The 14884-nt window shown below is 64.0% G+C and overlaps 1 protein-coding gene across 4 annotated transcripts in view; it reads right to left on the reverse strand.

Annotated features, from left to right (window-relative positions):
* The window catches only part of STK32C (serine/threonine kinase 32C), a 66273-nt gene that overhangs the window by 14372 nt on the left and 37017 nt on the right, over positions 1 to 14884 (reverse strand). Inside the window, exon 2 of one of the 4 annotated variants that reach the window (XM_046027044.1) lies at positions 12981 to 13036. In XM_046027044.1, coding sequence (XP_045883000.1) covers positions 12981 to 13036 — 56 coding nt within the window. Of the gene's footprint in view, positions 1 to 5805; positions 5825 to 10699; positions 10851 to 12980; positions 13037 to 14884 lie in introns of those variants that run through there. The other 3 variants (XM_046027047.1, XM_046027045.1, XM_046027046.1) reach the window with 3 other exon arrangements.

A 14884-nucleotide genomic window follows, 5' to 3' on the forward strand; every position in this document is an offset into this window, starting at 1 on the left:
TCGCGCGCACACCGGTGTCCTCCGTCTTCATTCAGAAAGTCCTCGGGAAGGGCTTCCGCCGGGACCCTGGAGGAGGTTTCTGGAAACTCTGAAATCACGCTGCGGAGCCGGAGACCTTCCAAAACTCTAGTGGAGAAGCTTGTGGCTTCAGGAAACTAATTTAATTGCGCGGCCCTGGCTGACCTCATGAGGATGGTGACCTCTTCTACGACCTCTGGTTTGAAGCATTGCGGTTCTCTGATGTTTGGGTCTCCAGACTTAAGAAATCCCGTTTCTCTCAGATGCCCCGCTGAGCAGGGAGCCCGCCACCGGGCTCGACCCCAGGACCCTGGGATCATGACCAGAGCTGAAGGCAGACGCCTCAATGACCGAGTCCCCCAGGCCCCCGTCACTCTTACTCAAAAGAAAGAAAAGAAAAGAAAGAAATCCCATCTCTCTTTTCTCTCAAGCTGTCCGTAGTTCAGGGCCCATCTGGGAAATCACACCTTTACAAGCAGGACTGAGACCTTTACCCTTTCTCCCCACCCGACTCCTCCGAAACTCGGCGACTGTTATTCGAGACGCGGACTTTCACGCCGGCCTGTCTACACACAGGGGGAGTCTGTTCTCCTTGTCGGGGGACATAATTAAACTCACGGTGATGCCACCAAGACTTGGACGGGGAGGTCGTATTTAAAGCGGTACAGGGGACGCTGGACCAGACTGAGGTAAGGGACGCACCAGCCTGGTGCGCACGCGGGGCTCCTGGCCCTACAGGCAAGTAAAGAAGGTCACTTCGCGACAGGCCCAGGAATTGGGGATATCTTGGGAACCTGGAAGACAGGAGTTCACCCAAATTTGGAGGGCCTGAAGGCAGAGCCTGGTGACCCGGCTTCTCCGCCTCGAGAGGCGATGTCGGGTCTGGGACCCTGTGGGAAAGTTCCAGCGAAGCCGACTTCAACACGCACGCAGACGTCAGGCCGAGCTCCACGAGACGCGACCTCTTTGCAAACACGTAGTGTGACTCCCGCCGGGTCTCGCATCCCTGCCGGAGAGTCTGAGTTTCAGTGGCCGCGATGGTGCCCGGGGGCCCCGCCGGGCTTCCTCTGCGTCAGCCGGGGCCCGCCATTCTGTGCTTTCTGTGGAAAACCAGCCTTTTCCCCCAGCCTTCTGCCTTGAAACAAGAGAACTGCCCTTCCCCAGCACCCCCCACGGCAGCCGGACGACTCGACAGACACTTTCTGAGAAAGCGCCGCAGAGGCCTCGCGTGCACGGCCTTCGTGCCGGCCGCGGCGTGGGCCCCTCGGGAAGCTCCCCGGAGCTCCCCAGACCCTCACCCGGGACAAGCGGGCCGCAAACCAGGAGATGCCCCGGGCTGCCCCTGCCCCTCCTCGCCACCCACCAGAGGCGCCCACCACCTGACCTCCTGTCAACGGAGGCCTCTGCGGACTCAGAACCTGGCCTTGAGGTGGGGGGTCCACATGCCACCCCGCCTCGTCAAAGGAGACCCATGTCGCTAACCTGACCTCTTCTCCGGACTGAGAGACAGGCTCAGAGAGAGAAGGAGCAAGCTGCCGGTATCACATCTGAACGGGGACGCTCTGGGTGGTGTGGAGAGGAGTAGGATGGCCACTAAAGGCCGGCCCCCGGGCTCACACACCATGAGCTATAAGACATCTAAACACCAGCAGGTGCAGGACAGGCGCCCTGACCATCCCGTGTTCCTCCTGAAAGAAGCCCCATGTGGAAGACGGTGGACGGGGTACTCCCTGCACCAGGAGAACCGCGTGCCCCGAGGATGGGAAGTCGACGTCAAGAGAATTCTGGACAGACCTTGTTCACGCGACTCTCCCCTTCTGCTCCCCAAGTCCAGTCACTCCTCCACACCGGCCTCTTTGTCCAAACCCAGATGGACACCTCTTTGTCTCTTTCCTTACAAGGGCTCCTGGGTCCCATAAAACTCCCCTAAACACACGCGTGCTGTTCTCTTTGTCTGTCCTAGGTCCACTAGTACTCCAGTCCAGTGGGAAATTCGCCTCTCCCGAGCCTCAGAAGGGCCCAGCCCAGCCCCACCTTGACTTTGGCGTTCTGGCATCCAGAGCTGTGGCGGAACGTGCCTCTGCTGTCTTAGGTCCCCAACGGCGGTGCCGCGTTACCGCGGCCTCAGGACATAACACAGTCTCCAGGCCCTCCGAGGGTGCCCATCTATGAACACCCGCTTCCATCCGGTGTCCGTCACCCTGACGGCCTCCAACCAGCCCCTGCTCTGACCTCTAACCCAAGCCCGATTTGACCTCTGCCGGAACCCCTGCTCTGACTTCTAACACAAACCCCCACCCTCTGGGGCACCTGGGTGGCTCAGTGGGTTAAAGCCTCTGTCTTCGGCTCGGGTCATGATCTCAGGGTCTTGGGATCGAGCCCCGTGTCGGGCTCTCTGCCCAGTGGGGAGCCTGCTTCCTCCTCCCTCTCTGCCTGCCTCTCGGCTTCCTTGTGATCTCTGTCTGTCAAATAAATAAATAAAATCTTAAAAAAACAAACAAACAAAAAAAAAAAACCCACCCAGACCTCTAACCCAAGGCCCAGCTCTGACTCTACCCTGAAACTCTGCTCTGTCCTCGACCCCAAGCCCCAGTTTTGACCTGTAATCCGAGCCCCTCTCTGACCTCTACCCAAGCCCCTAATTTGACCCCTAACCTAAGCCCCTCACTGACCTCTACCCGAACCCCCCACTCTGACCTCTAACCTGAGCCCCGGTCTGACCGCTTGAGCTGCCACCTGGCCACACGCCAGGCGCCCTCCCATGTAGCCCCCTCCTCAGAGAGCCCAGCCTCCTGGCTCCCCTCTTCCAACCCAGGCCGGCTGGCCACACAGGACCGTCATCCACACGGACCCTCGACCCAGTACCCCGTGCACCCTGCGGGGGGCCATGTTCCTGTTCTCATCCCGTCTCATCCCCACGGCTCCCCAGGGTCAGGACCTGCGACTGTCCCTCCTACAGACGAGGAATGTGGACAGAGAAATGGGACGAGAGTGCAGTGGGCTCCCAAGGGACCCCCACCCCAGCCAGCAAACGCAGCGCCTGGAGTCAAGCCAAAACCCAACAAAAGATGTAAAACCACCTCTGCTTGCAGATGACGTGGTTCTGCGTCGGGTTTGACAGGCTCAAAGTGAGCACAGGGCCGAGGGCGTCTGTGCTCTCCCCGGGAAGACTCAAGAGTGGGCTGAGCCGGGGGCGGGAGTGGCCGTCTGGAACGGATCCGACGCGTCCGTTCGTGACCCCGAGAGCCGGGATGGATTCCGGCTGCGTGAGCGCTAATGTGCAGCTGAACCGTAGACGTGACGCACGAAAGCGCGCCCGGAGAGCTCTGCGACCCGACACAGGACAGCACTCCCGTGACGCGAGGCCCCCCCACAAGGGGAAAGGCCAACAAACAGGATCTGAAAACGGAACATCTTCCACGCGGGGAAAACACGCCAGTCTGAAAGACAACACGGGGAAAGATCTGTAATCTGCACCAGAAACAAAGCGTGCGGGTCCCTGACCTAACGAGCCTCTGGAAGTAAAAGAGAAGGGTCAGCCCGACAGGAGAACCGGCACAGACACACGAGGGGCCTCCACACAGCGAGGGAGAGGCACGGCCTTGCTGTCACGGAAGGCAGAGCAAAAACTAGGAGCTGCCATTTCTCTCCCGTCAGACTGGCGAACGTCCAAGCCCCGGCGACATGTGGCGTGGCCGGCCCGGGAGGACACTCACGAGCGCGTTTACCCCCCAGCCCACGCGTCCGCGTCCAGGAACGAGCCCACGGAGGTGCTGGAGACGCTGTGCGGCGGCTCGCGCAGGTCACTGTGGCCCTGCCTGGACAGCGCCACCGGGGACAGCCCCTCACCCCCCGGCGGCTGCGGTCGGTGGACACTGGCCCCCACATGTCTGCGCGAATCCCAGCGACCCGTGGGCTTGTCGCCACGTGTGGCACAGGGGCTTTGCAGATGTGATCGTGTGAAGGATCCTGGGATGGGGACCGTCCCCCACCTGGGGTCATCACAGGGGTCCATACGGGACAAAGAGGGAGACGGAAGGGTCAGAGAGAAGCAGGGTCTGAGGGATGCGGGACCACGGGCCAGGAAACCAGGATGCGCAGGCTCCTCCAGGAAGTAGACGGTGCCCCTGGAGCCTCCGGAAGGAGCCAGCCCGCCCACAGCCTGACGTCAGCCCACGGCTCGCCCACAGCCGGCCTCCGACCCCCAGCACTGCCACAGAACACATCCGCGGGGCCGGAGCCCCTGTATCTGTGGTCTTTGTCCACCAGCCACGGGACCCCGTCCGCACGCCTGCCCCGTGTCACGCTGCCACAGAGCAGAGGGTTGCCGGAGCGGGCGGGTGGCGCGTCAGGCCCAGAAATCCTGCTGCGCAAAAAGCCACGCCTAGAGGAGCGCCGCGTGGGAGGCCACCACGGATTTCATAGGAAAATATGAAAAAGAAACGAACGGACGTGTAAACCGTGTGGTTTCCACAAGGGATGTTTCCCGGAGGAAGAAACGGGATGGAAGGGCGGGATGGGCTGTGCGTTCCTGAGTGACCTGGCCGGACAGATCTCCACGCGGCACCACGCACGTGTCCTACACAAACAGCACGTTCAACGCCAAGGGCGAAACCGAAGAGTTGAGAGCAAAATACGACCAAGATGGGGTGTGTCTAGGAGGCGGGTCATCAGAGAGGAATGACTTCCAGGGACCATGAGTGCCCGGCCCCTGGGGGATGCCCCGTGCACCTCCTGGCTCTGGCCATGACAGACGCCTGTAAAAAGTGGCCACGTCCAGGAGCAGCGAGCTGCCCCGGTGCCCAGACTGTGGTCGGTGTCACGCCCCACCAGGAGGGCTCAGGACCCACAGGGAAACCAAGGCTCTGCTCCTTGGGGCCAGAGTGTCCAGTCCCCCCAGCGAGCGATGATGCCAACAGCGTCACAGCGCATGGACCAGGGGACAGTAAGGCGTCCCGTCCACAGCGTCAGCGTGGCCACGGAGCACCGCTCTGCTGGCCGCCAGAGGACACCCGGGGACCAGCTCTGTCCCTGACAGCTATCCACTGAGGAGAAGAAGGTAGGGGCGCCTGGGTGGCTCAGTGGGTTAAGCCGCTGCCTTCGGCTCAGGTCATGATCCCAGGGTCCTGGGATCGAGCCCCGCATCGGGTTCTCTGCTCGGCAGCAAGCCTGCTTCCTTCTCTCTCTCTCTCTGCCTGCCTCTCTGTCTACTTGTGATCTCTGTCAAATAAATAAAATCTTAAAAAAAAAAAAAAAAGCACTGAATGAGGAGAAGAAGGCACATGTCCTTCTGGACGAGCTGTTCTCCACCTCAGGGACAGAGAACGTTTCTTTGTCGGCACAGCAGCGAGCTGGAGACGATCCCCTGGCAGCCGGGACTTCTCACTTCTCAGTGACTCAGTCACTTCTCAGCGCTGCTCAGGAAGCCGTGCGCGAGGGGGACGATCCCCGGCGGCCTAACTCGGACGGAGCCTGGTGGCAAGTCACACCGGACCCCCCGCCGGTGTAGACGTGAGCGCTCACACAAGGGCGGGGCTGGATGGGAGCACGTCGGGGACCAGCACACACACTGACCTGGATTGTCCACGAAGAAAGCGCAGCGAGAAGGGGGACAGGGGATGGGCCTCGTGTGGGTCTGAGTCATCGAATAAACCACCACAACGCATCTGTGGGACCGACCGGCACGGGTCACCCCGGGTGCCCGAGGGACCGTGACCATGCGAGCAGAAGCGCCCGCTGAAAGGCTCAAAGATAAAGTGGGACCCTTTCGGGGTCCGGTCCACCTACCCTGAGTGTGGGCAGGAGGCGGGGGACGGGAAGCGGCTGGAACAAGATGACCCGAGCTGCCGGCAGGAGTGGGCTGCTGGCTTTGCTCCTCCTCCCTGTTGTGTTCAGGCTTGAGGTTTCCCAAAAGGGAAAAGGAAAGGAGATGTGCGGCCGCACCGTGCGGCTGTGGGTCCCGAGCCGGGGCCTCCGCAGCCCAACATGGGCCCGGCCTGCTTCCCCAAGAGGCAGAACCCACAGGCCAGGCGGGCTGGCGAGGGACGTGGGGCCTAGCTCAGCGAGGGTGTGTGGGGAGGCCTGGAACTCGGGGTCCCGGGGGCCCAGGGGTCCCTGCCCTGACAAACGGCACAGCCTGGGCCACCGGAGGTAGCAGAGGCGACGGTGTCCGGACGCGCTCACCGGAGATGGGCCCTCTGGGCTCCCACCGTCAGCAGCCTGGGCCAAGGGTGCCCACCACCTCCCCGTCCCGAAGAACAGCCCAGCCGCCAGCCGTGCACGCAGCAGGCCCGGCAAAGGAAGCGTCCGTCTCCCGCGGTTCCTGGGGGACCGTGGGCTCGCCCTCGGCGTCCACCCACCGGTGCACCTCTCTGGCCTCGGCCCCCAGCAGCGCCCAACCGAGATGACGACCGCGCGTGCTGACCGGGGACAAGACCGAGAAAGTGGGTGCGAGCGTCCTCCCTCTCCGGAAGCGGTCTCCAGGGAGACGGCTATTTTAAGGCACAGCAAGGCCGGGTGACCCAGAGACCAAGCCGGCAAGTTCCCGTTGTGTCTGGCCCACTTCGGAGCACGTGACGGGCGGTCTGTTAGACGCCGCCCCCAGGGGAGGCCACCACGCTGGCTCTCTTTGGGATTGCAAGTCTGAGGAGACGGTGACGCCGGGAGAGGGCTGGGCACCTGCAGGTCGCGGACAGCGTCAGCTCTCGGCCTGGGCAGCGTCCGGAGCGGACCCCACCCCCGAGGGAGCTCCCTGGTGTCAGGAGAGGAAGGAGGCTGTGCCCTCAGACCTGCCCTCCCTGCTGCCCCGTCCAGCCCCTTCTAGCTGGGCACGGACCTCCGCTGGCCCTCACAAGTCCTCCCACGGCATGCACGCGCCGTGTTCCTCCGGCTCGCTGACCAGCGCCTGCGCCCCCCACCCCGCACTCCTCGTCCCTCGGGTGTGGCTTGTTTGGGTCTCAGCGTCCCTCACCCCTGGAGAGCCCTCAGCCCGCACCCCAGCCTGCCCAGCAGGGCCCCTTCTGGGAGGCCTGATGGACACAGGCCAGCTGGGCAGGGTCCCTCAGATGACTGCTGGCTCTGGGGCCAAACCCTTCCCATCAGGGGCCCCAAGTAGGAGCTGCTTGTAAGGTCAGGTACGAAACTTAAGTCTGAACACGGACTCCATGGAGCCAGATGGAGAGGGAGGGGCAGCACGGGGAGCCCTGGGCGCTGGGGCTGCGGGAAACCTGCGAGCCGCCCGGCTTCTGCGGACGGGGGTTGACGCCAAGCCCCTCCGACAGTGCTGGGAGCTCTGAGCCTGGAGCGTGAGAACACCGGGACCTCGCCAGCCTTGCCTGGGGACACTCGGGGACCCTCCATGCGGGAGCAGGTGCTGGCCCGTCCCTCCTCTCAAGGCTGCAGGACACGCGTCACCTCATCCCTTCGTCCGTGCTGGGCGCCCGTGTCCCTGCCCCCCGTGGCTGCCGTGACCCACACTGCTGTGAACACAGGGGTGCAGACACCTGTTGGAGTCCCTGCTCTCGGCCTTGGGGGTGCGCGCCCACAGGTGGCCCTGGTGGGCCTGGTGGTATTTTAAACAGCAAAGTTTTAACTTGTTTTTAAACCTCTTCTGTGCGCTGGCCTTGTCAAGATTTCAACTTCTATCATCAGTTCGAGTAATTTTCTACTTTGCTTGGCTTTTTGGGGTTTTGCTGATTCAGGCAGGTGTGTGTGTGTGTGTGTTTGTACACGCGTGGGCTTCCCTGGGATGGGGGGAGGTTCTTCCCTGCCAAGGGTCATCTGCACCATTTGTGTGGCTACAAGGATGGAGCCTTGTGGGAAAACCCAGGGCCTGGGTGTGTGCGGGCCCACAGGCTGCCCTGCCTAAGGGTGACCGGCACCAAGCCACCAGCCGCGGGCCCCTGCTGACATGACTGGACACCACGAATTCTGTTGACTGTTGCTAGCCCGCCTTCAGCAATGTTCCTTCCCAGGGTTCCCCAAGGCAACTGGCGTGGTCAGGCCACAGTCAAGCACGTGATGGGAACGAGGGCACGGAGGCACGGGCCTGTAAGGTCCAGAGTGCAGACCGGACGTCCGGACGTCTCGGGGGCTGCGAGCCTGCTCCAGGAGCCGGCAGGACACAACAGCTCTGAGCCCTCGGCCACAGCTGCGCCGTCCCCACCCGGACCGCGTTCCTGCCTCTACTGAGGGCGAGACCCCAGAAGAGCTCCCATTGAGTGTAGACGCTGCCGCCAGGCGCTGGGCAGGTCGCCCTTGGCTGCCTCTGAGTGTTTCCACGGCAACGGCTGGGCGTCCTCAACAAGCAGGGTCCACCAGGAAGGAAGCGAGGCCCTGAGCCCCAGGACTGCACTTGCCGCACCGGCCCCCGCCACTCCCTCCCACCTCATCTCAAGGTCCTTCTGAGACCTGGTGGTCACAAGGAGCTCAGGAGCTTCCTCAGTTGTTGGGGTCTGCGGCCAAGGCACACTGTACCCCAATTATCTTAGCTTTCCCCCCATACACTGGAGAGAAACAAGACATGTGGTCCGAACCCCCCACCCAAATAACAGCTCGGCCAGTGCCCCTACAAGAGCCAGACCTGCGGGAAGGGAAAAGGGTCCCCAGGCCTCACAGCTGGATAAGAGCCCCCATATCTGCCGGATCTCGCAGTAAGCGCCCTAACTTGGAACCCATGGCCTCCTGACAGGTGTGAGCTGGGTGGGGAACAGAAGGCGGCCAGGCCCACCCACCGCAAATGCACAGCAGCAGGCACTCCCAGAAGCCTCCGTGTGAGCAAGAGCCCACTTTCTGTCGGCACAGAGAGGAAGGGGGTGCCCTGGGGTACAGGGCACTCACGGCAGCTAGAGGGAGGAGGCCTGGCCTAGGAAGGGCAGAAACCTGCCGAGGCAGGACCAGGCCATAGGGGCAGAGAGGGGCTGGGGCGCACAACGAGGGCCAGGACCTTCCCACTCAAACACCCAACTGTGCCCACTGCGCAAAAGCCTGTCACGTCTCTGGAAAAGGCATCCAGGTCAGGGACTCTGGACTCTCAAGGGGAGACCCACCCCCAAGAGAGGAGCCTTTGCTTCCTAAAGGGCTGCGTCCTTCTACTGCCTTAATCTTCGCTTCCTGATGGTGCAGCCTGACCAGGTGCCCCCGTGAGGAGGCTCTGCACACCCCTGTCCCGAATGGAGACCCAGACCCTGCCCCGTGGATAGCATCACCGGGAGCCCGTATCTTCCAGCAAGAAGGACATTCAGGTTGGCAAAGCCAGAACCCCACCCACTGGCCCCACCTGCCACAGGGCTGCCCGGGCTGGGAGCATCAGCCACGGCCAGTGACCACCCAGGTCCCCGGCCCACCGCAGCCACAGCGGCCTCGGGGGTTGGCAGGGTGACAGACACCACCATTTTCCAACAAACTGGAACGCTAGAAAATAAATGTCCTGTCGAAGTGACAGAGAGCGAGCAGCAGAGCCTGACCAGCCGGCTCTCCGAGAACCAGGTCACAAACGGAAGGAATGCTGGAGACTGACCCAAGTGAGCGTCTCAGGGAAGCAGCAGCCCCAGGTGGGACGCTGGCCGCTTCTCCCAACCCTCAACCTAACTCCGACCCACGTGCACTCGTGTCCTCCGGCCCGCGACAAGCGCGTGCAGACACTGGCGTGGGGACGGTGGCATCTCGGAAGACGCGGAAGGAGCACAGCGGGACGGGGTGGCCGGGTCGGGCTTGCGAGTCGGAGTCAGAGTCTGGCGGGGAAGGTGCTTTCTGGACAGTGTCCCCTGCTGGCTGCGGTCGCGGTTACTGACACGGGGGACAAGGGCGCCGGGACTGGGCTGCTGGTGAGGAGACGGCTGCGGACAGAGGGGACACGGAGGGGGCGGCTGGGGACAGAGGGGACACGGAGGGGGCGGCTGGGGACAGAGGGGACACGGAGGGGGCGGCTGCGGACAAAGGGGACACGGAGGAGGCGGCTGGGGACAGAGGGGACACGGAGGGGGTGGCTGGGGACAGAGGGGACACGGAGGGGGCGGCTGGGGACAGAGGGGACACGGAGGAGGCGGCTGCGGACAAAGGGGACACGGAGGAGGCGGCTGGGGACACGGAGGGGCAGGAAGGGGGAGGCCGGGGCGGGAGCGGACAGGTCGGTCCGGGGCGCACCCCGCAGGCTCCCCCGGGGAGGGCGCCGCGCCTCCCGGAAAGGGCAGTGGGGAAGCAGGACCTCCCCTCGCCCGGAGGCCCCGAGCCCCGCAGGACCAGAGGACGCAGCGGCTCCTCCACCCCGCACGGACCGAAACGCCGGTGCCTGCGCCGGCAGCAGCCCGGGCACCGCCCTCCCGGCCGGCCTAGATCCTGGTCACGTGACCCGCTCGCCAATCCCAGTGCAGCTTCCTGCGTGACTGGGCGGGGCCGGAGCACGTGGTCGCAGCCGGCCAATCAGACAGCGACGTGCGGGGCCGAGACCCGCGGCGGCCAGACCCGCGGAGAAGCGGCCCCAGCCCTTCCCCTCCCGGCGCTGTTCGCGCACATCCGCCCGTCACCCTCCGCGGCTCACCGGGGCCGAGTGTCGCTTGCGACCCGGGGCACCAGGCAGCGGCGTACGGCGCCTGCCAAGGGCGGTCACAGTCGTCACCGCGGAGGCTTCCACTTGCTCCTGCCGCTCACCTGCTCCTGCCGCTCACCTGCTCCTGCCGCTCACCTGCTCCTGCCGCTCACCTGCCCCACAGGAGTGAGGCCCCCTGCTGGGTTTACTGGGCTCAGGCGTCTCGGGAACAATCCCCCACACCAGCCCGCAGCCCAGGCACGGGAGCGGGGCGGAGCCTCCTGCCCTGAGAACCCCCCACTCCCGGCCTGGTCGGAAGAACCAGGCACAAGGCCCCTCCACCTGCAAGCAGTGGGGACTGGGTTCTGGCACAGACGCCGCGAACTTCCCGCACCGGCTTCCACTCCGCTCTGCTAAACAAAGCCATCCACCCGGCCGCGGTTTCTCAGGCATGGGGGACTCGGCGGGGAGGGGAGCGGCGTTTAACGGGGCAGAGCTCCGGTTTTGCAAGACAAGGGAGTCTGGAGACAAGGACCTGCGGTCGCTCAGCAATCCCAAGCTGCGCCCCTCCAGGTGATTACACCCGTGTGTGAGTTCACAGCAACAACCACCCAGAAAAACCAAAAACACTGAGCAGACTTTGTACCCAAGGGCCAGAAACAGCAAGCTTGGGAGTGGCTGTCGGGGAGCCGTCCTCCCAAACGGTGGGGCAGCCACCTGGGAGCAGCCCTTGCTGGGAAGAGCTGGTCCTGCCCCACGTGCCACGCTGCCTCCCATCGTGAAGTGGGGACATCAGCAAACTAGGGGTGTTTACGTCCCTAGAGAGCCAGGGTTCACTGAGCTGTCTGGCATGGGGGGCCTGCGCACACACATCTCAAGGCCACAAACGGGCACTTACAGTCTCGGCCGCACACACGGAGCTGGCCTTCTGAGTCCTGGGGAGCTTCTGCATCGGGGTCACTGCTCTAGCCACCGAGAGCAGCTGGAAGGCCCAGAGCCCAGGTCAGTGACAGGCCCTTGGCTTCTCCACATTCCAGAAAGCCATCGAGGGCAGGGCGCCCTGGGACTACAGCCCCGAGACCCTGCGGGCCTCATTAGGCGGCCTCGTTAGGGAGCCATTCCAAGGCAGCTCGCGTCCGAGGCTGAGGTCTCAGCAGGACCTTGCCGGCACGCCACCGCTCTGCAGAGCCCCGTCTCCCGGACCCTGTGGCCAGCTGGCTTTTCAAAGCTAGAACTGCTCAGAGGAGCCAGAATCCTGGGGTTCTGCAGACGCAGCAGAGGGGCGTGTGTACCACCCAGCAGTGCAGAAGGAGCCTGAGGGGACGACAGGGATGGGAGGAGGCAGGGGACAGAGAAGTGGCTGCCCCAGGTCAGCCCTCATCTTGCTCTCCTCCGTGTCTCCCCATACACGCCCCTCATCCCGAAACCTGGTGAGGGCTGGTGCCCTCCAACGCCTGACCTTAACCTAAGGCCCACCCTGTCTGCCCCTCGACCTTCCCCACGCCCTCTGGAACCCCAGCAGACAGAATTTGCAGTCGGTTGGGAGACGCAGGGAGGTCAGGGGGCAACCCAACCAGCAGATCTTAAAAATACTCTCCTCAACAAGAGTGTTCGAATGGTTTTCTGCGAAGGAGGTCATTGCTTCGCTTTATAATTTCCCAGGCCTGGAGGACCCAAGGCTCGGCGTCCAGACGCAGCTGCACGGAGAAAGGAGCCAAGGCTCCTCTGCCAAGGCTCCTGCGCTGCTGCGAAGACACTCTCCTCCCAGAAGTGATCCGTCTCCGGCAGGCCCACAAGGCCAAGTCCCGAGAGCTAATTTTAACCTTCTCAGTGTGCTCGTTAAGCCTCTTTGAGTTATAATTACCCCCAATCTCGAGACGTTGCAAGGCAGCAATCAGGAAGTTAGATGTGGACAAGAGAGAACGAAAGGAGCAGGGAGACGTCTCCGACGGCGCAGCGGCCAGGACGAGGACACCGGCTCAGCTGCACTGTCCGCCCTGCCTCCCGCACCCCTGCAGGAGCAGCCTGGCGTCAGAGGGTCACAGCGGCTCCTGGACACCGAATATCCGTGGCCACTCCCCCCCAGGGGCTTCTAAGGCACTTCCTTTGTGGCCCTGAGTGGGCTCCCGCCTCTGAGGACAGTGGCCCCACCGCGGAGCGGGCGTCGGAGTCTCAAGTGCGGGGGCGTCGGGGTCTTGGTTCCACAAAGCCCCACAGCTGTGCCATCTGCACCGTCTGCTCCCAGCCGCGTTAGAGACCCGCAAAGAGCTGGACGGAAGACCCCAGTGCTCCTGAGCAAGGCTGATACCCCACTCTGATGCCCCCCATTTCCAGCCTGTCCACATCCCCCACTGACAGACGCGGGGGCCCTGGCCTCTCAGAGCCGGTGGGCTGCGGGGATGTTCCTACCGTGACCTCCTTGCCGGCTCTGCCTTACCTTGCCGAAGCTGCCCTTTCCGATGGCCCGAAGGATCTGGAAGTGGTCGAAGTTCACTGTGGAAAACAGAGACACCAGGTGAGCTGGCAGAAAGGCCCAGGGCCCTGCACCAGCCCCCAGTGGGGCCGCCGTCCAGGGGCTGCCCCCCACCACTGCAGGGAGCCCCCCTGCACCCCAGAAAGGGGTCCTGGTGCCGGCGGGAGGTCAGCTCAGGCTTGTGTGTAAAGCAGGGATGGCCTGAGCCAAGGCTGAGAGGTGGGTCCTGGCGGCCATGCCGTCCCTCTTCCCGGGCTCCTTGCGAGGCCAGGCCACCCTGCCCATAGGCCACATGGAGGACAGGGTGTGCCCTTCAGTCCTAGGCACCTAGACACCCCCAGCCTGAGCTGCCCCCCCACGCAGGAAGCCCGGAGCCTGTCCCCACCCTCCCGCTGAGTCTCCCGTGGGGTTCACAGGGTGAGCTACGGGGGAGCCTGCCACGGCCCCGGGACGAATAATGGGCACTTTCTGAAGGGCAGAAAGTGGGAAACCACCCAAATCCTGACTCCCATGAACTCCCCCAGACATAAGCCCCTCCTGGAGAAAGGGGTCGTTGGAAATTTCAGCTTTACTAACTGTCATGGTCCTCAAGGAAGATGCTCCCCGCCACACACACAGGCCACGCACACGCAGTGCCCGGGGGGTGGTTACCTCTGAGTGAGAGCAGTTCGGACGGGCTCTAGGACTCCCGCTTCACTCTGAACCTCACCTGTGAGCTGCCCTCCACTGGTTTCCTTCCCATGGGCATCTCAGTGCCCCAGGCAGCTCGGACCAGCCTTGCTTCCCACACCTGCCCGCCCCCCAGCATGTGGCTCCCCCAGCTGACTGTCACGCCGCCAGATGACCCCACCTGTGCCCCAGGTCTGAACCCTCCCCAAGTCCCTGTCCTCAGGTCTGTGCCCCCCCAGGTCAGAGCGACCCCCATGACAGGCTGCTCCATGGCTCACAGCTCTCGCTCTCTCGCTTTAGGCTTTGCAGCACCCGTTGAGCCCGGCTCCGCTTCCAGATGCGGGCCCCGGGCACTCGTGAGACGCCCCGGGCCCCGGTCGCCCAGTGCAGTCTGGGCCGCCCCCGGGGGGTGGGGGGGAGGCGCGACGAGGGCCCTGGCGTGCCCACTCGGAGAACGGCGCGTGGAGCCTGCAGGGTACACTGGTGTGCGTGGCCCAGAGCGTGGCCCAGCACGTGGCGTGGGAGGACCTGCCCGGGAGTGGAAGGGAGGAGGTTAGCGTCAGGCACCCTCCCCCAGATGCCGGCACAGCGCTGGGCCAGCCACACGCCCCAGGGCTGAGGTTAGCGGGGCTCGGCCCCGGCAATCACAGAGCTCAGGAAAAGGCAGACGCGGGACTCGGGACCTCCCGGGGGGTGGAGAGGGCAGGAGCGGAGCGTGTGTTCGGCAGCAGGTCAGGAGCAGAGGGATCCACACTGGGCCCCCCACTCCGCTCCACTCCCTGGACAGTGAGGTTAGCACAGGGAATCCGGGGAAGGAGGTGGGTGGAGGTCTGCCAGGCACGGACGTGGTCCGTGCCGGCCGGCCCTGTGGCCTCTCCTGCGCCTGCTTCCAGGTGTGGGAAGGGAGAGCGTGCACCCCACTGCATGGAGCCTGTGGCTTGGGGCGCAACCATCCCCACTTCCTTGGACCCCAGGGCGGGAGAAGGTACACAACAGGACTCCCTCCCGGACGGCTGTCAGGGCACTGTGTCGGCCACCTGGAAGCTTCACAGGGGAGACCTGGGCGGGATGGAAATCCCACACGTAGCTGCTGGGCACTGGGAGACCAGTGAGCCGGGAGGAGCCCCGGGCAGGCCCAGGACTGGGCAGCGTGTGAGTCCCACGGCGGCCGGAAGCTGTGAGCGAGGCTCTCCCGGACA

This window comes from Meles meles, chromosome 13, assembly GCF_922984935.1.
Source record: "Meles meles chromosome 13, mMelMel3.1 paternal haplotype, whole genome shotgun sequence".
NCBI lineage: Eukaryota > Metazoa > Chordata > Mammalia > Carnivora > Mustelidae > Meles > Meles meles.